Below are 26,543 nucleotides of genomic sequence, written 5' to 3'. Positions count from 1 at the left end.
TAACTACCACCACTGACACCACCTGCCTCCCCTGATAACTACCACCACCACTGACACCACCTGCCTCCCCTGATAACTACCACCACTGATACCATCTGCCTCCCCTGATAACTACCACCACTGACACCACCTGCCTCCCCTGATAACTACCACCACTGACACCACCTGCCTCCCCTGATAACTACCACCACTGACACCACCTGCCTCCCCTGATAACTACCACCACTGACACCACCTGCCTCCCCTGATAATTACCACCACTGACACCACCTGCCTCCTCTGATAACAACTACCACAACTGACACCACCTGCCTCCTCTGATAACAACTACCACAACTGACACCACCTGCCTCCCCTGATAACTACCACCACTGACACCACCTGCCTCCTCTGATAACAACTACCACAACTGACACCACCTGCCTCCCCTGATAACTACCACCACTGACACCACCTGCCTCCCCTGATAACTACCACCATCACTGACACCACCTGCCTCCCCTGATAACTACCACCACTGACACCACCTGCCTCCCCTGATAACTACCACCACTGACACCACCTGCCTCCCCTGATAACTACCACCACTGACACCACCTGCCTCCCCTGATAACTACCACCATCACTGACACCACCTGCCTCCCCTGATAACTACCACCACTGACACCACCTGCCTCCCCTGATAACTACCACTGACACCATCTACCTCCCCTGATAACTTCCACCACTGACACCACCTGCCTCCCCTGATAACAACTACCACCACTGACACCACCTGCCTCCTCTGATAACAACTACCACAACTGACACCACCTGCCTCCCCTGATAACTACCACCACCACTGACACCACCTGCCTCCCCTGATAACTACCACCACCACCACCACTGACACCACCTGCCTCCCCTGATAACCACCACCACTGACACCACCTGCCTCCCCTGATAATTACCACCACCACCACCACCACTGACACCACCTGCCTCCCCTGATAACTACCACCACCACCACTGACACCACCTGCCTCCCCTGATAACTACCACTGACACCACCTGCCTCCCCTGATAACAACTACCACCACTGACACCACCTGCCTCCCCTGATAACTACCACCACCACCACTGACACCACCTGCCTCCCCTGATAACTACCACCACCACCACTGACACCACCTGCCTCCCCTGATAACTACCACTGATACCACCTGCCTCCCCTGATAACTACCACCACTGACACCACCTGACCATTTTATCATCCTTCAATCTAGAAACAATGGGCAAGTCAAATAAAACACTACAACTGTTTACACTTCGGTGAATCAGAGTTGATGACAGCCATCTCCGACGCTTTGCTCACCGCCGCTTGAACGAACAACCCTCGCTTAATCGAACGTTTGTTTGTTCCACTGGACATTTACTACCGAATGAAATTTGTTCGGACCGTCTGGGAATTCGTTATAGCGGGGTTCATTAGAGTAAGGATGCACTGTATGTTGTATATACAACATTGTTATTCTATACATTGGGAACATGTATGACCTGATATTCACCCCTTTTTTATATAATTTGGAATGTATTAAGATAACAAAAATACTTTGATAACATTCTGCATTTATTCTAGGTAAAACATTCTCAAAACATATATGGAGACTACCTCATTGGTGGAAGATGGATGGGGAATGCTTCCCTTAATTGAATGTGAAAGATGTGTATCTAGTTTAGACTAGAATTTGTGTATAATTATTATTTTCCTCTACCAAGTATCTCTGTTGGGGCATATTCTTTTAACTTATTCTAACCACTAGCACTTAAAGCACAATTATTTTTCCTAAAATATCATTTCTCTCTTTCCTGATCCAGAACTTCCCCTCTCCCCCACATGAACGTGTTTGCGTGCACATATGGTCTCGCCCTTGTGTGGCCTTTTCTCAAGTTTATATACAGTATACCATTCTGTACTTTCACACACATGCATACAAATTTGAAATGCAAGTTAGGCTACTTTTTATCCTTTGACACCACCTTTGAGTCATTATGCTATCAGCCAGAGATTCTTAATTGGTGGTCCATGTGCCCCTCTGAGTCTTTTGAAGATAAGATAGCAATATAGACTGAAGGCATTATTGTGTGTTTCTTAACAGGCTAGAGGTCAACAGCTTTCATTAGATTGTCAAACTGCGACTCCCAAAGGATTAAGAACCACTGCCTTAGGCTGTGTTGTCATGTGTCGAGTGTTGACTGTATGGGTGAGAGTAAGGGAAGTGGCTGTGTGTCAAGTGTGTGCTTTGTATTGCTCATGTAATAATGTAACATAATTAGTGTGGAGAATGGCTATTGTAATGTGTGTTACCATTTTTAGATAATAAGTGAGTGATATATATATTTGGCTACCGAATGATTATGGAAGGTGGTCATGTTTGATAATGTTGACTTACATGGCACAGTCTATGGAATCTACATTTGTTGATTATTGTTGCAAATAACTTCATTTTGGGCTGCCGGATCATACTGCAGGTGGACGGAAGAACGGGGATATACCGTCAAATAACTACCAACGACGAGATAACCGCGGTGGTGGAGGCGGTGGCAGTGGTGGTGGCGGCGGTGGTGGGGGCGGAGGCAACACTGCAAATAGTGGATTCCGAGGAAATGACGGTCAGCGTTTCAGGGAGAATGATGACCGATGGAGAGGAGGCCGTGAAAACCGAAGGTATGGATACTAGATATTTGCAGTTTTAAACTTTCTCTACATAAAATTTTTACAAATGCTTATGACCCCTTGTCATAACATAATTGGTAACAAGATAACCTTGGTAAATTTTTGTTGCATAATTTAGTGAAAGCTATGCCTGAATTAATACCTGTTTCTATACTCCATTACAACTCATTATTTTGATAGTTCCTACACTTTCCCCTCCCAGGCTGGCCTGATGCCAGACTTCAAAGGTGACTTTGACTGGCCAGGTCGTGCTGTTTGCAGCCTGCAAGTAGACAAAAATTAACATCATAATAACATGGCTGAAAATTAATAATCTACCCCATATGTAAGAAAAAAAGGGGGAAGTGATGATGATTGGTCTGTCCTGAACCCTTAGTTGTAGACACTCACTTGGTAAGGGTCTAAGATGGAGTAAAACGTCGCTTTTCTTTTTTTCACGTGTGGGTTGGGTTACCTAGTTAAACTCATTATTTTAGTTCAGAATTTGGTAATTTTAATTTGTTTTTATTGCCATGCTTTTCCAGTGGGGGCTATGAAGAACGCTACCGCGACGGTGGGGGACAGAATGGTCCCCCTCGCAATACTAGATGGATAGAAGATGAACGCGATCGCTCCTCGGGAGGTGGGAGCTCAAACAGCCGGTGGCAGGATCGTGGAAATGATCGTGATGATTGGTGTCAGCCTCTGCCCAGGAATGAGGTCTTGGAAGGAGAACTGTTTGCTAATGCTACCTCTGGACCAGTGGTAAGATTACTGTATATATATATATATATATATATATATATATATATATATATATATATATATATATATATATATATATATATATATATATATATATATATATATAATATATATAATATATATAATATATATAATGTCGTACCTAGTAGCCAGAACGCACTTCTCAGCCTACTATGCAAGGCCCGATTTGCCTAATAAGCCAAGTTTTCATGAATTAATATATTTTCTCTGATTTTTTTCTTATGAAATGATAAAGCTACCCATTTCATTATGTATGAGGTCAATTTTTTTTTATTGGAGTTAAAATTAACGTAGATATATGACCGAACCTAACCAACCCTACCTAACCTAACCTAACCTATCTTTATAGGTTAGGTTAGGTAAGGTAGCCGAAAAAGTTAGGTTAGGTCAGGTTAGGTAGGTTAGGTAGTCGAAAAAAACATTAATTCATGAAAACTTGGCTTATTAGGCAAATCGGGCCTTGCATAGTAAGCTGAGAAGTGCGTTCTGGCTACTAGGTACGACATTATATATATATATATATATATATATATATATATAATGTGTACACTGAATAATTATTGAAGCTGTACAAGGGAATCTAATCCACATCCCTGAACTCGTCAGATACCGTGGATTCTATTTCATCCTGCAGCCTCAATATTTATTCATAGATTAATCACATTCTTGGAATTTCATTGTGTACAGCATTATGGTAGGAATGTTTTAAAATTGTTTTTTGATATGTACACTTCCTGCTTATTTGATTACATATTCTTCCCAACATTTTGAGGGTTTAATACAAGATTTATTTTTCAGTCTAACAGTGGTATCAACTTTGACAAATATGATGACATTCCTGTGGAGGCCACCGGTGATGATGTCCCCGTGGCAATCGGCACCTTTGCAGATATTAAACTAACAGAAATCATTAAGATGAACATAAGCTTAGCTCGTTACGATAGACCCACACCTGTTCAGGTATGTTGCATGGTGTTGATAATTATATTTTAAGGAAAATATATTTTGTCTGGAAAATACACTAATCAAATGCATTATCAAATTATAAACTATTATTTATGTATATTTATAATTAATATAAAGTTGATTACCTTGTTTACTTTAATGATAACTTTTTATTTTGGTAATGAGTGTCACAATTGTCATTTTGTCATTTGTCATTTTGAGATGCAACATTGTTCTAAGTTAGGAATTGTTATCTTTCTCAGAAATATGCCCTACCCTTCATCCTTGCCAAGAGAGATCTAATGGCCTGTGCCCAAACTGGCTCTGGAAAAACTGCAGCGTTCTTGGTGCCCATTCTTAACCAAATTTACGAGCAGGGTCCTGTTCAGGTGAGTTAAGCAACAGTCAATACTTGACATGCAGTTTTAAATATTTGGTTGAATTCTTATTGTAGATGTTCAAGTTAAAATATTGTTCATATACCAGTGATTGTTGCATGTAATAGTGTTATCCCTAATGTGTCATTAACTAAATGCTCATTATGACCTTCACTGTAATTGCACTAATCCATGTTCATCCAGTCAACAGTAACTAATTTGTGTAAATTGTTTCTTCAGATCAAGAACAATAATCCCCGGGGCCGAAGTAAGCAGTACCCACTTGCGCTAGTTTTGGCACCTACTCGCGAGTTGGCAACTCAAATATACGACGAATCTAGGAAATTTTCTTATAGGTATGTTAGTTTCTAACAGTTGCTTAACGTCCCTGGATGTATTTTATTTTTTTCAGTACATGTAAATGGAGGAGTCATAGAGAAAGAATGAGAATAATAGTGAAAGAAAGTTATATAACAGACTGACTCTCTTTTGTATGGGTGAATGCTTGGGGAAAGACTGTGCAAGATATCAGTAATGAGGGCAGTAATGGTTATAATGGTAGTATGTTGCCTAGTAATGGTTATAACGGTAGTATGTTGCCTAGTAATGGTTATAATGGTAGTATGTTGCCTAGTAATGGTTATAATGGTAGTATGTTGCCTAGTAATGATTATAATGGTAGTATGTTGCCTAGTAATGATTATAATGCTAGTACTGTATTCTGCTTACTCACCTAGTGCTTGTGGGGGTTGAGCTCTGGCTCTTTGGTCCCCGCCTCTCAATGCCTAGTAATGGTTATAATGCTAGTCCTGTATTCTGCTTAGTAATTGTTTTAATCCTAGTATACTACTTAATAGTTTTAATGCTATTAAACCACTTAATAATAGTTTTCATGCTAGTAAGGTTTTCCAAGTGTGCTTGAATGCTTGAGGGATTCTGCCTGGCCCGTGGCGCTCTTGTAGTGCATATTAAGAAGCGTTTAGCTTTTGGGGTAAAGTTGTTTGATTTGTTTGTCTTCTACTTGATTAATAAATGCAGATATTACCCTATCTGGGTGAGCCTCTCAATGCTGATAGTCTAGTTTGGAAATGACCGAATATTCTCAAGTTGTTTTGTGCTTCACAGGGTGTGGATATAGGGTGACTATACTGCTAGTTCAGTCATTGTAAAGACGTCAAAGAATCCTTGCTGTAACCTGTAGTTTATTAGCTGCCTTTTTTTCTCTCATATGATATCTTCCAACATTAAATTGGAAATGAGGAAGTAAAATAATACTGAAAATATTGTATGTATATTGTACCCTAATAGAAGTTATATACGGGTAACATCTGGCATTATGAAAGCCGTTTACTTTTCTGCTTGTTACTCCAGAATTCACCTCCCTGCATGATGGTGAAGCATCACTTTTGTTCAATGTACTCTTGAGCTTTCAATGGTCATACATTATAATTTGTTAATATGTTTGATTAATTGTTTTACCTGAAAAGTTCAAGTATGTTTATTGAGACGACAAAAATACATCTCAAAGGGTTAGAGTAGCTTGGGCTATTTCTACCCCCCCATCCCCCTCCCCCTTCCCTGGTTTTACCTGAAAATGTTCATGTTTAGTATAAGATTTGAGTTGGGTTGAGAAATGTTTTATTATGTAAGATTAATTTGATTTGCAAGTATAAGTTTTAGATGAATTGCAAGAATTTTATTATGCTAATAATTTCCCAGTGATCCTTGGTTATAATTCTTGTTTTTCTTAAACATGAATTATGACAGAGAAAATAAGCATGTGTAACCATAATTTAGTAAATGAAAGTGGATAATGTTTGTGTTTCAGGGCTAGAGTGCGACCTTGTGTGGTGTATGGTGGTGCAGATGTGGTCTCACAGATGAGAGATTTGTCCCGTGGCTGTCATCTGCTTGTTGCTACACCTGGTCGTCTTGCTGATATGATTGATCGTGGCAAGATTGGCTTGGATTCTTGCAAGTGAGACTAAATAAAGTGTTTTCCTTAATACACTCGATGGAATTTGGGCAAGTTGGTTTTCATTCATTATTAACTTGGTAGACGTATTTCACGTGCTGCCAGTAGCAACTCAATACTTTTAATTAATCAGCATACCTGTGTCTGGCCATTTTCCTGATCAATTGATCGCTAATAAAAAATTGAATCACATTGTCCAAAACGATGAAATTATGTATAAACTAAACATCAGTGGCAGAAAAAAGGTAATATAGAGTATCCTCAATGTTCAGTATCATCAAAATTGCCACCCTGGCCAAAGAAAAATTACCTTTCTATGGATTTATCCACAAGTGTATAATTAAATAACTTTATTTTAATTTTCTTGTGTGTTGGGGTAATTACAATGGTTAATGTTTTAACATTATCCTAAGGTGTGAAAATCCATAGGGGCCGGGATGAGGATTCGAACCTATGCTCTTGAGTATTGCTAGTAGTGATTTCTTAAATATTTATACAAAATTCCATACACTCATAATTATCCCAGATAACCTGTTACCAAATTACCATGCTCTCCATCCCAAATGGTTGATTCTATTGCCATGCTGTCCATTGTAACTACTGTACTTGGTATTTAAGTGATACCCATCCCAAACACTTGGTATTTAAGTGATACCCATCCCAAACACTTGGTATTTAAGTGATACCCATCCCAAACACTTGGTATTTAAGTGATACCCATCCCAAACACTTGGTATTTAAGTGATACCCATCCCAAACACTTGGTATTTAAGTGATACCCATCCCAAACACTTGGTATTTAAGTGATACCCATCCCAAACACTTGGTATTTAAGTGATACCCATCCCAAACACTTAGTACTTAAATGATAGCCCTCCCAAATATTTGGTATTTAATTAATTAATTAACTGATTTCGACCTCAGATACCTGGTACTTGATGAGGCTGACCGCATGCTGGACATGGGTTTCGAGCCCCAGATTCGTAGAATCGTTGAAGAGGACAACATGCCTCCCACTGGACAGCGACAGACACTTATGTTCTCCGCCACTTTCCCAAAGGAGATTCAACGCCTAGCACAGGTTAATTTTGAGGGGGCATTATATATATATATATATAATTTCAGGCATGACCAAAACGATGACATTTTGGTCTGTCCTGGACCCATTGTCAAGTTGTACGAGAGGATGATGGATTTAATAAGGGTCCATGACGGATCGAAACGTCGTCATTTCTCCATGTTCATGATGTGTGGTTTGGTCATCCTGTCTTCAGCCATGTTGTTATGACATTCTCTGTTACCAACATAGATACGAGTAGTAGTAACTTCCTTAGTAACTTTCCGGCTGCCCCGGCCTTTTCTTTTGAGACTGGGGCTTTGGGGAGAGGGCTCGCCCCCGGGGTTGGGGAGAGGGCTCGCCCCCGGGGTTGGGGAGAGGGCTCGCCCCCGGGGTTGGGGAGAGGGCTCGCCCCCGGGGTTGGGGAGAGGCTGACTTGGGGGGCCTCAGGCCTCGTTGGACCCCGCCAGGGTTATCTACCCTCCGTGCAGGGCTTGCAGTTGTGGGGAGTTGGGTTTTTCCTTCCCCCTCTGCGTAAAAGTTTTGGAGCATCGGCCCCTCCCCAGGTTCGAATTGTAGTCGAATTGTAATTCGGGTCCATTTGGTTCTGTCCTATCGGTGGGTACTTTTATTTGTTTCTACCCTTTTTCTCTGGGGCAGGACTTCTCCATCATGGAGGAATTTCTGCGTGTCTTTTGGTCTCGGGTGAGACTGCCTTTCTGAGCCTTTGTGATATTGTTTGCTTCTGTGGGGTCTCGGGGGTTCGGGAAGGTCTCTGATTCTTCCCGCATTTTGGAACGTTTGTCGTCTTCCGGTGAGGCTTCCCACCGTTCCTTTTTGGACTCGTTGATCCTATTCCGTGCTTCTTAGTTTTTTTATACTGTCTTGTTTTTTCGTGATTGTTTCTTCTCTCTGTGCACTGTCCTGCGCTGCCCAGGGTTGCCAGATTGGGCTCATAGACCGTTTGGGCTCCTTATAGCCACAGAAATGTTATGCTCTGTTTCGCTCCTGCTCTTTTCATCTCCTGTTAACGGCTGCCCTGTGTGCTCTGAAAAAGGGATTCAATCATTATCTACACTATTTTGTCTAGTTTTCTAGTGAATTTCGTGTTTTTTTTTTTCATTGGCTCACGACTTCTCGTGATTCACATTTGGCACCCCTGCATGCGCCGTGGTTTGTTTTGATGTGGGCAGTGTGCACGTGTGCTGGTGTTCTTCGTCCTTTTCTCTCGGGTGTTACGCCTCTCACTCTTCTCAATTCTCCAGTCCGTGCCCGTTGCTACTGGGGGTGTTTTGGTTTGCCACTATGGGGAGAATGCCAGGTTTTCCCTGCATATGGGTGTGGGTGTCCTTCTTCGCCTCTTCCCTACTCTTCTCCTGCATGTGCGGCTTTGCCTTCTTTCATTGGCGGTACTCCAGACATCTTCTCGGCTACGTTGTGTCGTGACACATTCGTGCCTACATTCTGCAGGTGAGTTTCTGCGGTCTGGCATCTCTTTCAGCTGAGCGCTGGTTCATGGTTTTTGGCTACGAATATACGAACATCGGAACACAGGTGACTGCAGCAAGCCCCTTGGGCCTTATGAGGCAGCTCCTGTTTGTACCCATCCAGTCCCATTCTTATGCATGTACAGCCCATGCTCGAGTCCGGCACAGGGCCCCTCCTCCGCCAGGTTACGAGGTACGATGGTGGGGGTGTATGTTATGGGGTACATATTACTGTGTCAGGATGTTATGAGGTGACATTTTGCTGCAGTTTTCTTACTGTGGTTGAGTGTTGGGGATTGGTTGTGGAGTTTTGTTTGGCCCACCTTACAGTGCCTGGCTTAGCCCTTCCGTATAGTCTCCACTCGATCATCCGGACTATGGGAAGGACCTCCAGCCAAATAATCACGTGTTTCGGATAATGGTACTTTTTCACCTACGAGTCCAAAAGTGACAATTTCCAACTGTTTTTATACTACAAACAACATAATTTGAATTGCCTTGCCACATATAATTATTAAATATTCAACTAGAAACCTCAACTTACCTTGTTGGTGTTCGTCTTCTTGATTGATGCCACACATCTTGAAGTTAAGAACTCTTTAACAATTTACGTAACGTATACTAACACAACACTAAAATTAACACTTAAAATTACTGTACAGTTCATTAAGCTAAGTTAGTTTTGACTGCCAGCTGCTGAAGCCTCACTGGTTGAAGGCATTTGGCTTGCCTGTGACGCCTCACTGGTTGATGTGTATAACAGTATCTTGTCTTTAATTGTTAGGACAACCTTCTTCCTCTTTACACCTCCAGAACGATTGATGCTTCTACCAGACATAGTCTTGGCCAAAAGTGTTCAAAGTTGCTATGAAAATATAAAAGTTATTTAAAAAAAATATTTCACTAATGGCACAGCACTGTGGTATAACACGAGGGACGGGAGCACGTGGGTTGACCAGTGTTGGACGGGTCCACTTGGGGTGTGGCAGCTATAGCACGTTACGTAGGCCGCCAGGAGGAAAAAACTCTCAATATTTTTTAAGGAAATTTCAGCCTGTGCACATTGTGTTTAGGAAACTAATATATTTATTACATAATTACTAGTACTTATTTCATTTGTTTTTGGCTATGATGAATTGTTATAAAATTAATTGTAATTCCTGTACCCAGGTGGTCCCTCTTGACGCTCCCCTCCTACCCCCTCCTCCACCATGCGCCTCAAGCCACAGGCAGACGGGATTAATACAGTACGGCCCGCCCCGTGGCTTTCATATCCAGACAATTCAATAATTATCCGGCTAAACCAGCTTTTATCCGGCTCCTGTGGCCATTTTGGCCGGATATTGAGAACTTTATCCGGTCACGATTTTGGCCATATAAGGGCGTTTTCCGGATGTTCGAATCCCGGATAATCGCGTGGTTACAGTACACTGGTTTCTCTGTGCTTCCCTGGTTGTGTTTGTGGGAGATGAGCTCTGGCTTTTTGGTCCCGTTTCTCACCTGTCATTTGCTGCTGTGTGGGTTTCTGTGCCTGCTGGGCTCTCGTGTCTCTGCTGGTAGCTGTGTGATGTGTCCTCCACCACATCGCTTCCTCATGTGTTCCGTTTATCTCCTACTCTGCCACTGCTTCCTTCTTTCCAGTGTTTCTCTGGCTCATTGGGCTCTCCTTCCACCGGTGTCCCCTGGTGCATGTTCCCCTGGGTTTCCGTAGTCGGGCTTTTGGTGGCAATATTTTCACCAGAATAGGGGGTTGTTTTGGGACTCTTACGTTTCTGGGTGCCTGACCCGGTCCATGGCAGACATAAAATGTTTCCAACCACCCGGGGGTGTCTATAGGCCATTGCTCCCCTTGCCTCTGAGGGGGACAGGTTCTGGCTCGTGGTCCTCGGTAGGCCACAGAACTCCATACACATGACTGATGCCAAATTCTGACATTAACATATCAGCCTAGTAAGCTCCGGGGAGCCTCCAGATCTCACCCAGAAAATGGCGTTTCATTACATTCAACGCTGGTTTTTTTTTTTTTTGTTAATATAACTAAAGTACTGTATTTGGATTTTATTATGGAAGGTTAAAAAAAATTTGCTTTAACGTAATCCAAGTTCATGTATGCTGTGATGACTGATCAATAAGATAGAAGTCCCTGGGGACCTGTTCATCTCAAGCTGTGCTAATTATAGCATTGTGCTAGTTGGTCCACAACATAGGATGTGGTACCCATTAAAACTTATGTCTTGGGGTGTCGTGATCGCTGAACCCAGGTTCATTCCAGACACAACAATTACACAGCTATAATGCCCTTGCCCTTGGAGCTGTTATCTCAACCATGTAATTCTCTACACCAGAACATTGAGGCGTACCACTAGATTTATACAGGAACTCAATGAAAGCCCGTATGGAAGGTGATTAAAGGCAGTTGGGTTTTTCCAATTTAATTGCATAAATATACGCTGATAATAATTAACACATTAACCTGCTTTCTCTGGTTAAATTAGCTGCCCATACAAATAACCCAATCGTACCTTCCCGGTCACCACCTGAACTTGTAATCTCCGCCCAAATTCTTAATACTGAAATATCACTACAACTCTCCACCCCCAGTTAGTCTTCCCATACAATACTCACATACTCTAAAATGGCAATACTTAGTGTCACTGTTCAAAAGTACCAATATGTAGTGATGGACCAGCAAGAAGTTAAGTTTTGTACTTTTAATATTATAGTCCAGAAAAAATGAAGCTAAAACCTAGTTTAGCACGTACATTGAGTATATTAGGCCTAGGATTACTATATGGTTAGGTTAGGTTCTACAAGTATGTTGCCGTTAACAAAATTTCCAGTTGGCCAACTTCAGTACACAAATTACATTTTGTGTTACTGCAGTGAAGTGATTACTTTTGGTGGTCCTATACTACATTGAAACAGTACTATCGACCAAATAGTTACTACAAGTACTATTCATTCTGGAAAGATGGGTTTGGATAATTTACATAAGAATATCAAAGTATGGTTTATCCAAGTGCACCTAATAAAAATATATTTCTTTCTAGGATTTCTTGGACAATTACATTTTCTTGGCGGTGGGACGTGTTGGATCAACATCAGAAAATATCACACAGAAGATTGTTTGGGTCGCTGAAGACGATAAGCGCTCCTTCCTCTTGGACATCCTCAATGCTGCTGGCTTAGACCGTCTGAATGAAGCGACCAAGGGTGAGTATTTCTCTTCTTGTGTGTGTGTGTGTGTGTGTATTTTTTGCTTACAAGATGGATATTTGGCTTGGCCTCTCAATCAAAGTGGATATCTTTTTGTAGAAAGCCCTCTCCTATGCAAATACATGTGTTCACTAGATTGTGGGAAAGGCTGGTGCAGATTAGAAAAATGTTCTTTTTATTTGGTTAACTCCTTTCCTGCTCATTTAGTAATGCCAAAATTGGTCCAGTATTTATTTTAACAGTATTATAAAAATATTTATATATTCTAACTGCCAAAAACTTGTATCCCTACAAATATATAATACTGTGATCTTTCTGTATGTTTTATTTGGGGCAGGGCGGGTCAGAGGTTCATGTGTTTGCAGATACGTGATGTGCTCATGTGGCTTCAGTGTGATGTGTGTGTGATGTGCTTTGTGTCGAGGTTTGTTTAGAATATTATATGACATGAGAATAGTGACACTTTGTCGTGACAAAGATTTTTCACCATAGAACAAAATGGTAAAATATCTGAACTTAAAATAAATAATAATACAGTATTTCTGTTGGAAGTATAACATAATTACTTAAATGTGTTGACTACAGTTAGGGATGAATCAGCTTATAGTCAGGGCTGTGTACTGCTTCTTTTGACATTTCAATTTTTCCTGTAAAAATACAACAAATCATTAAGACCTTGACCCAGGTAGACCCAAATAATTCTTGCCTTGTTATAAGATTAAGGCTTTTTTCTAGGACCATTCTTGCTCTTGTCAGGTAATGCCTGTTGTTCATGCTTACTGTCATGTCTTTAGAGCAGCCAGTCTGTTAGTGTTAGCATTATGTTGCTTTGTGACCACTACTGCTCTTTAATATATTTTTACAAGCTTTCAGGTTTTAATTATTTTTTTAATCCCATTTATACAAGATTGTTAAATAGCTTGAGAGAGAGAAGTGGGTGCCTATTTAAATGTAAATACTGTATTTGATTCAAGACTGATGTTTGCTGTGCTTTGTAAGTTCATTTAACTTACACACTACTAGTATTGTGGTTTGTAAAGTGTGGCTAGTTACTATGCTGTTTGATTGTACCGAAGTGACAGTCTAACTTGCAAGGGAGAAACAGGCTTTCATTTAATCTTGAAAAAATTTATATAATTGAAATAATTAATGATGGTTGTTTCGGCCATCACAAAAATGGCTTAAGTCAATGATATGCCATTACCAGTCTAGTTGTTTTGACAAGTAATCCATTATACCACTGGTCATGCACACTAGGCAAGCTTAAATGCTGAACAGTGCTCAAATCACATCAAAATTTTAATTTCTTGAGTTCATCTTGTAAGTGAAAAAGTCTTGTTTATCCCTGTGTATACCCTTTAACTTACATACTTACCACTGTGTGTAAACGTAGAATACATTCTTGTAAACGAAGGTTTCATTGCAGATGAAAAATTGGCCATGGGTGTACCCTCTCCTAAAGAAGGTAATATTTTCTAGTACCCATGCTTCTCTTCTGCTTTTATTATAAAGCAATTTGTTGTAAGAAATAGCGATCCCTTTTTATTCTTTTGATTTTATTTTATTTTTATCAAAGTAGCTTATTGCCAACCATTCTACTCCAAACCACTTGTCTTGGATTCCCATGAAATATCAAAATTTTCTCTTAGTTTATATGAACATGTATTAGTAGTTTATCAATTATATGGAGTAGAATTGGACAGTGGCTTTCATGTAACCATATCAGACTTTAGGTGTAGAAGGGACGTGCTTTAATTTTATCTCACACTTTGTGGTGTGTTTTATATTAGGTAATATTCAGCTATAATGCATGCCCATTAATTTTTACTGTATGTGCTGTAGTAGAGAACTAAGCATCACATGTTCCTCACAGAATCCTTGACCTTAGTGTTTGTGGAGACAAAGAAAGGGGCAGATGCTCTTGAAGAGTTCTTGTACCGTCATGGTTATCCAGTCACAAGTATCCACGGGGACCGCAGTCAACGTGAGCGAGAGGATGCTCTCCGTGTTTTCCGCTCGGGCCAGTGTCCCATCCTTGTTGCCACTGCGGTAAGTAAATCTAATTATTTGGAAGTGTAATGGTACTCTTGAATTGTAATGTTCAGCACACATGCATTTAGACCCTCACATAGTGGTGTTCCTTGGCATGTCACATGCATCACTTACACTACAATTGCTCTCTCCATATTTGGCCTTCCTCTTCTAGTACCTATCTCTGTGACCTGTCCAAGCTAGCTGATTACCAGTGTACACCACAACGCATGCCTCTTAACCTTAGTAGACTGTAACCTTAACTGTAGACCATTTATTTGCATCAAATGTTTAGTTGCAATTTCTGCATTAATATTTTATTTCTTCAATCTTTCAAGTAAAAGTGAGATAGTGTATATTTGGCAAGTGAAGTAAATATAAAAATTTGCTGTATGGAGTAAAGCTAACCAGAGTTTGCAGCACCTAACTGCACTTTTTTTTTTTTTTTTTTTTTTTTTTAATGCTGTAAATTTGCTGTTATTTGTAGCTCTTATTGTTAAAGGAAAAAAAATAGTACTTGGCAATTTATTTAAGGTAAAGGTTTGGGTTGGTTGTTAAGTAGAGAAGTGTTGACACATGTACTCCACTATGTTCATTCAACACAACAAATTTACCTCGCTATTTATTGGATACAACAAAATCATGTATTTGTTGCTTTTGGGTAAAGTAGTGTGGATGGGCTGATTGTCTGGATGAAGAGTAGAGATAGGTGGATATAGAGAAGTATGAAACAGTGGAGGGTGGAGTGATGGGAGCCATTGTGAGAATGGCAAGAGACTTGTTGCCGGCCTGACTGTCATACATAATGTACACCTTAGCCTTACACCTTATATTTATGGCTGCTCCCATCATTTATTGCTTCAGTCTATCACTTTATTTATGATAGCTTGGCTAGGTTTATTTAGTTAGGTATAGTTACATGGACATTATTTCCTAAATACTGTACATAGTTTTGAAGTACATTAATATCATCAGTGAGTACATGCAGAACATACATAAATGCTGTCACTAAGTTTGTATCATAGCACACTGCAATGGAATGGACTTGGTATAATATTGTTGGCTGTGGTAGTGTATCATGCATAGATATTAAGTCCCAGTAATGGGGCTGAAAATAAAGACAACCAGCCCCACACACTTGAAAATAAAGGAAGTGATGCCATTTTGGTAAGAGTTAGGGGGTCTTGGGAAAGCTTTGAGCATAAAACAAATTCTATGATTATTTTTTAAATTCTGTTTGCAAAAGTTGTCATTCGGTAAAATATGGACCCTTTTTCCTTTAAAAAGAAAAGATTTTGCAGCTAGGGCATGGGAAATATGGTAGATGTGGCTGAATCTCTTGTAGACTGGTTGTCTAGGTAGGTGTCGTTCATATGACAGGTTGAAATTTTAAATTTCACTGAAATCAGCCCATAGAGCATGGGAAATATTAGGGTATAAATGGTAACACAATATGGCTCCAATCTATGCAAATCATTAAAAGCATGATGAACGCAACATTACAAGAAACAATTTAGGGGGTTTTATTATTGTGTAAAGAAAAGATCTTGCAAATGCCTCCTGGAAGCATCTCTGGTTGCAACAAATTGGAGCCTGGTCCCATATTGCTAAACAGAAGTTGCACTCTACTTGTGAAATTACTGTACTTTCTCAGGTACAGATTGGGAAGATTTTTACTTTTGAAAAATTTAAACCTAAATCGTGTTGTATTGACGTTTTCTTAAGCAGTCGTTTAGGTATAGGATATGTATCGATAAGCAAAACTCAGGGCGCAGCTTAATACTTAGCGTGAGGATGACGTTCACGTAGTCATTAAAACGGCACACAGTTCGTGAGATGACGTTAATGCCGCCATGAATTAATTTTTGCTTATTCATGTTAGTAAGTATAAACCTTGTGAGTGAGAGTTTTACATTGGGTTGTGTGCTCACGGGCGACGTCTGGCCTACTTTACGGTGTGCTGCTGGTGGCCCGCCGGGCCAGGCAAAGTATCAAGACTTTATTAGATTTGTTGGTGAAGGTAAGGCTCGGCCAGTTTCACATGTCAAGGTTAATGAGAGAATCTATGTTTTCAGGTTGCAGCTCGTGGTTTGGACATTCCACACGTTAAACACGTCATCAATTTTGACCTACCTTCAGACATAGAAGAATATGTTCACCGAATCGGTCGTACTGGCCGTATGGGCAATCTTGGTAAGTGAGAGTATCTCTCCTTTATGGTTTTTTTTTTTTTTTTTTTTTTTTTTTTTTTTATACAAATATTGCTCTAGGTTATAGCTAGTCGGTTAATTGAAGTGGATCAAACTACAATCTGGTATCTTCCTACTCTATAAACCTTTCCACTGCACAACATGCCTGGAGCCATTTTAAAGTTCCATGCAAGATTTGAAACTGCCGTTGGGTACACAGGGCTCGCATCCGATTCCTCAAAAAATAATGGTGCCACAGCTTTTTTTTTTTTTTTTTTTTTTTTTTTTTTTTTTTTTTTTTTTTTTTTTTTTTTTTTTTTAAGTAACCCCATCACTTAACCCCTGGGCAGCACTGCTAATAGTTGACAACGCTGCTGTGCCTGCAAAAAACAACAAATCTAAGATTGTTAAAATGTGGTCCCTGATCACAGGAAAAATAACTAAATTGAAGGTGACATATTTTGGCTGCAATATGGTGAGAAAGTCTGGCAAGATTCAGTCGCTGACAGAGGAGGCGTCCGAGGTCGGTCTCCTCCACCCGAGCTGTCAGGCGGGAGTTGCCACAAAGATGGTACTGTATTGCCTAATTATTTCAATATCTGATTGATTCATTTTTTCAGCAATATTATTAAATAGTATGCCTATGCCACGCTTTCTAACTTCAGAATTGCTTTTAAATACATGGATGGCGATATACTAAAGAAATTGTTCACGACTTTTGTTAGGCCAAAGCTAGAATATGCTGCGGTTGTGTGGTGCCCATATCTTAAGAAGCACATCAACAAACTGGAAAAGGTGCAAAGACATGCTACTAAGTGGCTCCCAGAACTGAAGGACAAGAGCTATGAGGAGAGGTTAGAGGCATTGACTATGCCAAAACTAGAAGATGGAAGAAAAAAGAGGTGATATGGTCACTACATACAAGATAGTATCGGGAATCAATAAAATTAACGGGAGAATTCCTGAGACCCGGAACTTCAAGAACAAGAGACAAGTAAATTCAGTAGAATTTCTGGTTGCAATTCTTTTACCATGTCGTAGCTTTCGATTAAGGCAGCGTCTGGAATGCTCTCGGACGTAGGTTGGAATCCTAGTCATGGCCCATGTGGCCTAAAACAAATCATTGTAGACATTGAAATACGGTAAATATCTGAAAATATCTTCTTGGCAACTACAACCCCATGGTGAGGATGCCTGCTACTGCCACGGGGCAAACTCCTCCCAAGGAATGCTTGTGAATCGCAAGACATTTTGTTTTCACCACAGCCAAACTGTCACAATATTTTTGTTTTTCTCTTCCATTTTCCCTGCCTGATCCCAAATCCTTATTGTGACCCCTTCCCAGTACTATATAGTCATAATGACTCGACAATTTTCCGTGATAATTCCCTCCTTCCCATTCCCCGTGTTCAGGGGGGAAGACATTTTAACAGTACAGTGGCACCTGGGTTTACGAATTTAATCCGTTCTAAGAGATGGTTCGTACGTGAAAAATCCGTAAACCAAAACTGGTTTTCTCCGAAGAAATAATATAAATGGAATTAATCTGTTCCTTACACCCAAAAATATGACAGTAATGGCTGTACAAGAATGTAACAACTCTTGTATATATCTCAAAAAAAACTTTAACTTTCGCGTTTTATACAGTTTTATGTTAAATATGTTTTATACAGAATACTACTCGATGTTTTTTTTTACTATACAGGTACCTTACCTTTACTGAGGACTTTCTTTGGCATATGGAAGATGGTGAAGAGGGGGGGGGGGAGGAGTGATGTTAATGTTTGGGAGGGGAGTCTCCTTCCATTATAACATCAGGCATTGATGATATTTCTGAGGGACATTCTCTCCATTTTGCAGGCATGCCACTAGGACCTGGTTGTGGCTCACTGCTTGCTTGTCTTACTAAGAATCTGTCTAGACTTTTTTTTTTACCTACATTTCATCACTTTCGCCCGGGCATGACGCAGCATTGCGTCATCCACTTTAAATAATCGCCAAAAATCAGGTTTTTATCCGATTTTTTGGGGACTGGTTTTAAAATACGCGCCGATGTCTTCCTATTTTCCTTGTTGCGCCTCGTGGCCCGCAGACGGCTCGGCACACCCCGTCGGCCCATTGTTTTCGCTCCACTGTTGTGACCAATGTCGCCTCCCCTCGCATCTCAAACGTGTGAACATTTCGGCTATTTTCCGTGGCTATATTTCTTACTGTGGCTTTAGAAACTATCTACGCTTACTCCACGATGGATAGTGATCATGAACAAGGCCCTTCCAGGAAGAAATTTGCGAAAGAAAGGCTTGAAAAGGGCGGGAATTGGGAGTGTAGCTGGAAGGCATCTGAGCGCTCACTCGCGGCTAACGCGTGGCCCGTCTTCAACTCGTCGGCGGTTGGAGCGTGACCAGGTTTTTTATTTTATATGCTAATGTTCCTCTAGAGAATTCTATTGCAAACCCATTGATACCAAATGAAAGACCTAGGAGAAAAATTGAGGTGACCAGAGTGAAAAGAGTGAACACATTATATCGTTAGCCTAACCCGGTCGAAGGCAGACAGAATGCTCCCAACCACACATGGGTTTCTACATGCCAATGCTCCTCGTGCCACTCTTATGGGGGCCAGTTCTGGCTCGTGATCTCTGGTAGGCCTAGAATTCCACTCACACTGATGCCAAAGTCTAATATATCCATTTCAGCCTGGATAGCTCGGGGAGCCACAGGGAAATCCTCCTGGGGAAACCTCCCCAAAAAATTTGTAAACCAAGGTTCCACTGTATTGAAAGAATTTGAAATTTATTTGCTTTGCACCAAGGTGTTGCATCTTGTATACAGGGATTAATATTACCCGAGGCACATTGCAAGGTATGCTTTGTGTGTTCACTATTCACCTCAAAAAGAAAAATCCAAGGTTTTCATTTCTGGAGTCTGTTATAGCGTTCGTTCCAAGAGAGGTTATCTTGAGATGATTTCGGGGCTTTTTAGTGTCCCCGCGGCCCGGTCCTCGACCAGACCTCCACCCCCAGGAAGCAGCCCGTGACAGCTGACTAACTCCCAGGTACCTATTTACTGCTAGGTAACAGGGGCATTCAGGGTGAAAGAAACTTTGCCCATTTGTTTCTGCCTTGTGCGGGAATCGAACCCGCGCCACAGAATTACGAGTCCTGCGCGCTATCCACCAGGCTACGAGGCCCCTTCGTAGAGAGTCACATTGTCAGTGTGAGCTTTTGGCTCTTAAATTAAATTCGCTCTCAAGTCTACAATTTCAGACCTTGCCTTTTCCTTTGGGTATTCATCACTTTTTCCATCTTTATTACTTTCGTTGACAGTTAAGTTAAACTTGGTTGTTACCTTCCCTCAATTAGCCTTGTCTCATCATGCAAACAATAGTTCCTATGTCCTTTAAAGTACCCTTAATAAAGTGTCGTTAACCAACAAGTCCCCCTTAACTATGAACACTTTGATCCCAGTTACTACTTACTTTTGATAATTATTTACTTTTCATTGAGTAACTGAGATATACTTCATTAATTATTGGCTATTGACATACAAAAGGATTTCTGGGGTTTTTAATAAAATTTTAAAAGGTCTTGTTCATTTAATAATTCCTCATTCTTCTTTCCATAGGTCTTGCCACAAGCTTCTTCAACGACAAAAACCGTAACATGGTTCGTGACTTGGTGGAGCTGTTGCAGGAGGCCAAACAAGAGTTACCCAAATGGCTTGAGGCAATTGCATCGGAGTCACGCTGGGGAGGTGGAACTGGCAGGGGACGCAGCAGTGGCGGGAAGAGATTTGGTGGCGGTTTTGGCTCTCGCGATTACCGTCAAGTGGATCGCAACAAGGGGGGCCCTCACACTGCTGGTGGCCCTGCACGCCCTGGTGGTACATTCAACAGCTTTGGGGGAGGTTAGTACTGCATGTTATCTTAGTAGTGGCCTTCAGTGTGCCTATCAGGATAACAGATAATTTCATAGTAGTAATTAAAGTATTAATTCCCATGATTACTGTATTTTCTGGTCATAGCTACCTAAATTATTTTTAGAAAGTATTGAGAAATTGTTTACCATCAATGTTTTTAAATACAGCATATTAGAGCCTTCAGTAAAGGTCCCGTGTTAAGCTAGAGGCTCCTTAGTCTTTAAGGAGTCACAGGAATTTTTTTTAGATGGAATGTGTTTTAACTGCTTTCTGGACCATACTTATAACATGTAGTATAAAAGATAGGTAGTTTGTGGTAAAATAATAAGTTTTCGTATGGCTTTCCTTCTACATAGTAATATTTAGTGAATATTTCAGCGGCACCTCCACACTTCAATCACTACGGAGGGTATGGAGGCTTCAGCGGAGGTGGCGGTGGCTACAACAATTACAACACCTCCGGTGCTTCAGGAACGGACTGGTGGGGAAACTGAACTCCGGCAGCGGAGACTCCGGCACCGTGCCACGTTGTGCAACACTTGTTACATCTGGGATTATACCATTAGTGGAAGTGCAGTGTTTGCTTTTTTCTTTTAGTTTAGATGGGTCGTGTAAACCCTTATTAGTTTATAAGGCCACTTCTGCCGTGGCACCAAGCGTTTATTGATTGGCAGTTTCCCCTGTACTGACACGAGTCAGTGTTAAGTCTTTGACTGGAGCAATGCTTGAAAATGGATATTATAACTGTTTACTTGAAAAAAACTGTTTCTAGAGTTGTGTATTGCTCCATCCTTGTACCCAGTAACAAGTGACCACAAAGTGGCATTGAAAAAAAAAAGTTTCAGCAGCAGTCAAACTTTTTAAGTGTTATCATTATTCAAACCCTGCTGTCTGAAAATGTGACGAGAGTCACGTTGATGCGGGGTTCTCTTTTAAAACTTGAAATTTTCTTGTGTCACAAGCTTGGAACTTTTCTCTGAATATGTTGACCTTAGACTGAAGGCTCATTTGTCTTGATGTTTACTGCCTGGAAGTCTGCATCACAACCCAAATATTGACGTTATTTAGAGAAGAAACTTGGACGTTTCTTATGCTTTTTTGTGTGATAATTAGCATCGAGAGAAGGGGTTGAATAGTAATAATGTCGCCTCGTCTCTGAACCTTTAGCATGGAGTACGTACCATGTTCCACTGTGTAGCACTGAAAATGTAGACCCTTTTTTGATTGTAAGTTACAAACATGATGCAGAAACTGAGGTCAATTGTGAGCCGTAATTTATCCCTAAAATGCCCCAAATGTCAAGGTTGGGCTGCTGTTAACTTTTGTGTCTAATATATATATTGTAGCGGTGGTGTTGCCGGGCGAGGTAAGGTGAACACAGCCTCGGCCAGATTTACAGCAGAGGGATAGCTATGTAGTATTTGAACATCACTGGACCGCCCAGGCAACAGCAACGTGCACTGTTGCGTTCATTAAGGTATTATAATTCTAGAATTCTGTAGCATGGCTTTTGGGAAGTTTAATTGATCATTTGATATTTTGCCGTCCCTTTTGATTGTAGTAATGAACGAGCCTCTGGAGCAGCTGTGGATGCAGTTATTTCAGATTTACTTCTCGTTGCTCGGAAGAAACTTTAAAACTTTGTAACTTGTCCGGAATACATTTGGAGCACTTCCAAATGAGTTATGTTTTAAATACTTGAAGGATGGAATCCTTAAGAGGCTCAGTATGGAGATGTGTCTTTGTCTCTCCTGGATTTTGAAGACCCACCATAATTTTTTTTTTTAATTTATATATATATATATTTTTTTTTTACTTGAGTTCGGTTGGACTTGGGTGCTGGATACAGCATCCTCTACACAGTAGCGGCTGAAGCCGCAACACAAATGGCTACAGCATCACTCAAGCCTGGTCTCCTGAAGGCAGTGGCTAGCATGTTGCAGTAATGATCCATCCCTGAGTCATACAAATAACTTGACTAATCTCAGGGTATAGGCCTACCCAGTGTTCGACAAATGTGTTCCTGTCTAGTAATGTCATAAACTGGGCAGGGAGACATTGCTGATCAGCAACAGCAGTGTATTGATGCATCTCAAGTAGAATTGCTGTGGCACATTGCAGCCTTCTTAGATATTAAGTCAAACTACCTGTAAATTATGAGAAGGCCGTGAGTGCCTGGACTCACTTTGGCGAACACTGCCATTATTACTGTGATATTGTTTGATGCCCGTGACATAGCGGGATTGAGTGCGGGGCCAGGTTTGGGTTGTGGCAGAGAACGCCCCCGGCAGAGGGCTGCCAGCTCTTCCCTGGCATACGCTAGCAGGGTTGCAGCGAGTTCTGATGATAGTGAGACAGAGGTACAGCCCACATTCCACTTTTATCATGATCCTCCACAAAATGTTTATATAGTTATACCTGTAATCTCAGTCATAGTCTGAGTATTGCCAAAGATTGTTAGTTTGTATGTTCATGTACAAATGTTGTCTTTATTTAGTGATCCATATTTGTTATTGTAGATGCTGACATAAGCAGTCCTGCTTATGCTCACCTCAGACTAACTCTAGTCGGTGATGGCGCGCTGTTCCTCAGAGTAAACAGGCAGGAGTGTGTGTGTGAGAGTTGAAAGAATTTGGCTCCTGGTTCCCAGTGAACAAAACTAATTGCCCATAGATCTGAGTGTTTGGGCATTTCTCATGTTGATATCTCATCAGCTGCTTGTAACTTGTTGGTGCTAGATTTTAATATTATGTCCAGGAGCTTTGATCAGGTACAAAGTTCATAGCACAATGATCTGTCATGGAGAGATTATGTGTTCAAAAGTAATCTGGTGTTTTAATATAAGCACTGCTCCTGCAGTGGGATGCTGCACTGTTAGCTAGTATGTTTAAACAATAAAATTGTGCAAAATTTAACTTTTAGTGGTACAATAATTTATAGTTAATGTACAGAACCATGCATTTTATGTAATGGCTTGTGTGGGATTCTAGCCAAACAAGAAAATAGATTTTTTCAGATTATATAATACAGTGTACCAACATTATTTGATGCCTGGAGCATCAGGAATGCTTTATCCAAGTGACACTTACAGCATGTGGAGATACACCAGCAACCCGCATAGGGGTTGTGGGGGGGGGGTGCCACCCACCACTGCTGCTGCACTCGACCAACACAACGTGCGCTCCAAAATAGATGCAGCATTGACGGTAATCAGTGATGTGTATGTAATACAATTAAAGCACTGTGTTGTGGGTGGGTTGTAAGCAGTGGTGCGAGGCTCCAGGGATCAACTTTCCACCAAGGAAGAGCAATGTCATCTTCCGGGCCCTGCGAGAGCTTCTGATTAGCTCTTCCGGGAGGTCAGGAAGGGGTCCTCAACATTTCCCATGGAAAGAAAGTGTACCTAATATTGGGGAAATATACGGGGGGGTCTCTGCGCCAAATATTGTGTAGATAAAATGTATTGTCTTTTTATACAAGATTGCAAGCTATTTTTTATTTCTCTCATTTCTAGAGATTTAAGGAGAGATCTCACATTGATAGGGATGGCAAATTGAAGTCTACTATTATTATATTCACTCTGGCATTTAGAACATTTATGAAACTAGAGAATGTACTCAAGCTTTCTTAAAATATAATAAAAACAGCAAAATATATTATATTGTTTCATCTTCCTTCAGTATGAGACCAAGTATTATGTTATCTTGGCAATAATGTGTATTTAGCTAACACTTTACTGTTAATTCATAGCTGTACTTTCTGATAATTACCATTATTGCATTGACCTACTATGATTTTAACTGTTGTGGTTGGATTTGTTCACTAAAATGCAATTTAAAGTTGAATTGTATGTGCAAATCTAAGACAAGTTTACCTTTTGATGGCTTTTACTTTTGCTTCTGTGAAAATTGTTCCATATGTATATGCAAATACTGTACTGTCCTTATATGTAAATACTGCTGTGTACTGTATCCATACAGTCAAAATAGAGACTGAAAAATTAGACATGCAGCCATTAACCCATTATGAAGAGGACTGGATAATTGTCCAAGATGAGCCAAACCCTCGTCAGTTTATGCTCTGATGGGGGTGAGTGTGTACTTCATACAAAAAAAAATTTAGTAGTAATGTTCCAGAAGTTGACCTCTGGATCTAGATTCTACTAAGAGTGTGCCTATGAGCTTGGCATGTTTATTAGTGCATTAAGACAATTGTAAACATTGGATATTAGGGGTATATGTACGTGTTTACTGATTTTGTGAACTTTGCCTAACTTTGAAAGAAGAGCATTGTTACATTTACCATAGATTAGCTATTTTCACAATGTAGTACATTGCAATCACTTAATGAAAACTGTACTGGGAATATTTTCATTCTCAAATAAAAGTATAGGTACTTTAAAACATAAAAAATCTATTTACTTTTGTATGCTGTGAATAGGATACCTTAGTTATGTACCCAGAAGCAAAAAAAAAGTGCTAAAACGTATATAGATGTAGTATGTTTGCTTCAAAACATCTGTATTGATTTTTAAACCATAAGGTTTAAAGGAGGCCCCTGGTGTGTCGGTACCTAAACATCAGTAAGGAAGGGGCGCTGAATTCTAAAAGTTGTTGAAATGCAAGATATCAACACTTGACGATTTGTAATAGCCCATTTCTATTTTATTTTGATCATAACAATCGTTGAAGATATCAAATCTGAATTACGATAATCTATATATTCCCTTTAAAGTATTTTTTCTTGTAAACTTAAGGGCGTGTGTTTTGTTGTGGTAACCGTGTAGGGGCGTATATAGCACGGTGCGGACGTTTGACCGACAGGACTCGGGTGGCGAATAACAGAGCATATAGTAAACTATATGCTCCGGAGGAGGGAGGGATTTGTCAGGGGAAAGCGCCAAGCCATTATAACTAGCAAGTGATGGCGTGAACAACAGTGGAATGTTAGCAGGCACAGCTGGGTGGAAGTGCTTTGGGATTGTAAACTGCAATTCCTTAGGAGCAATGAACTGTGTTTTTTATTCGTGATGTTAAAGTGTGAATGATGTAAATAGATGAATAATATTTTAAATATAACATCCTTTCACTTTACTTATTTCCATTAAATAGTCACAAGTACAAATAAAACTACAAGCAGGTACATGCACTATCCTTATTAATCACCCCACGGCATGAATGCATGGCCATTTAAAGCTCAAAATTGATCTTGTATATTGGTAACAAATCTCTCATCATGGCAAAATAGTGACCGATGTAAAATCAAATAAAAGCTAAGAGTTACTAACCAAAGAGGCGAGAACTGCATGAATAAATCATGTGTAAGTGATCATAGCATTGAGATTAATGTTTTAATTGGTATTAAGGTGCTTAAGCTAACCCACTGAACTGAAGCCCTCCAAGCTGACCCTTCTTGTAGATTAGCATCTTCATAAATGTATTACAAAAACTTCAACTATACTCAGAACGTATAACGTTCATCATCTCTACCAAGAGAGAACAACCACTTTCCTGCCACATAGGACAAATTACTATTCTCCTTTTCCCCACCCAAGAAGCTGTTAAAAGAACAAGCAACCTTTAGTTCAACAGGAAGCCAAATACAATTAATGCATTGAGTGATGCTCTGGTCAAAGAATGCTCCCTCTCGCAAATTACTTACACTGATTACAATTACTTACTCCTTTTGCGAGGTGTGAGCTCTATCAATCAATCTGTGGCTCAAAAACAATTACAGAGGGCACGAAAGGTTTTAATAAGACCAACGGAGATTTTTTACATTAATAATTGCATCTAAATTGTACGCCTTATAATTATAATTACAAAAATAAAATAATTTTTTTTTATATGTATGTGCAAGAAATTATTG

General features: G+C 40.3%; 1 protein-coding gene across 13 annotated transcripts in view; it reads left to right on the top strand.

Moving 5' to 3' along the window:
- bel (ATP-dependent RNA helicase bel) overlaps positions 1-24,331 on the top strand; it is a 38,872-nt gene extending 14,541 nt beyond the window's left edge. For 4 of the 13 annotated variants that reach the window (XM_045742152.2, XM_045742148.2, XM_045742150.2 and 1 more), the window contains 13 exons: positions 2,512-2,707; positions 3,241-3,460; positions 4,280-4,441; positions 4,690-4,815; positions 5,044-5,159; positions 6,632-6,781; positions 7,703-7,859; positions 12,373-12,535; positions 13,965-14,003; positions 14,412-14,587; positions 16,645-16,762; positions 20,382-20,663; positions 21,042-24,331. In XM_045742152.2, coding sequence (XP_045598108.1) covers positions 2,512-2,707; positions 3,241-3,460; positions 4,280-4,441; positions 4,690-4,815; positions 5,044-5,159; positions 6,632-6,781; positions 7,703-7,859; positions 12,373-12,535; positions 13,965-14,003; positions 14,412-14,587; positions 16,645-16,762; positions 20,382-20,663; positions 21,042-21,169 — 2,033 coding nt within the window. In that variant the 3' untranslated portion in view covers positions 21,170-24,331. Of the gene's footprint in view, positions 1-2,508; positions 2,708-3,240; positions 3,461-4,279; positions 4,442-4,689; positions 4,816-5,043; positions 5,160-6,631; positions 6,782-7,702; positions 7,860-12,372; positions 12,536-13,964; positions 14,004-14,411; positions 14,588-16,644; positions 16,763-20,381; positions 20,664-21,041 lie in introns of all 13 variants that reach the window. The other 9 variants (XM_045742154.2, XM_069338899.1, XM_045742155.2 and 6 more) reach the window with 6 other exon arrangements.
- Positions 24,332-26,543: the final 2,212 nt, after the last annotated feature.

Source organism: Procambarus clarkii, chromosome 40 (assembly GCF_040958095.1).
Source record: "Procambarus clarkii isolate CNS0578487 chromosome 40, FALCON_Pclarkii_2.0, whole genome shotgun sequence".
NCBI lineage: Eukaryota > Metazoa > Arthropoda > Malacostraca > Decapoda > Cambaridae > Procambarus > Procambarus clarkii.
This window is presented reverse-complemented; position numbering and strand designations above follow the sequence as displayed.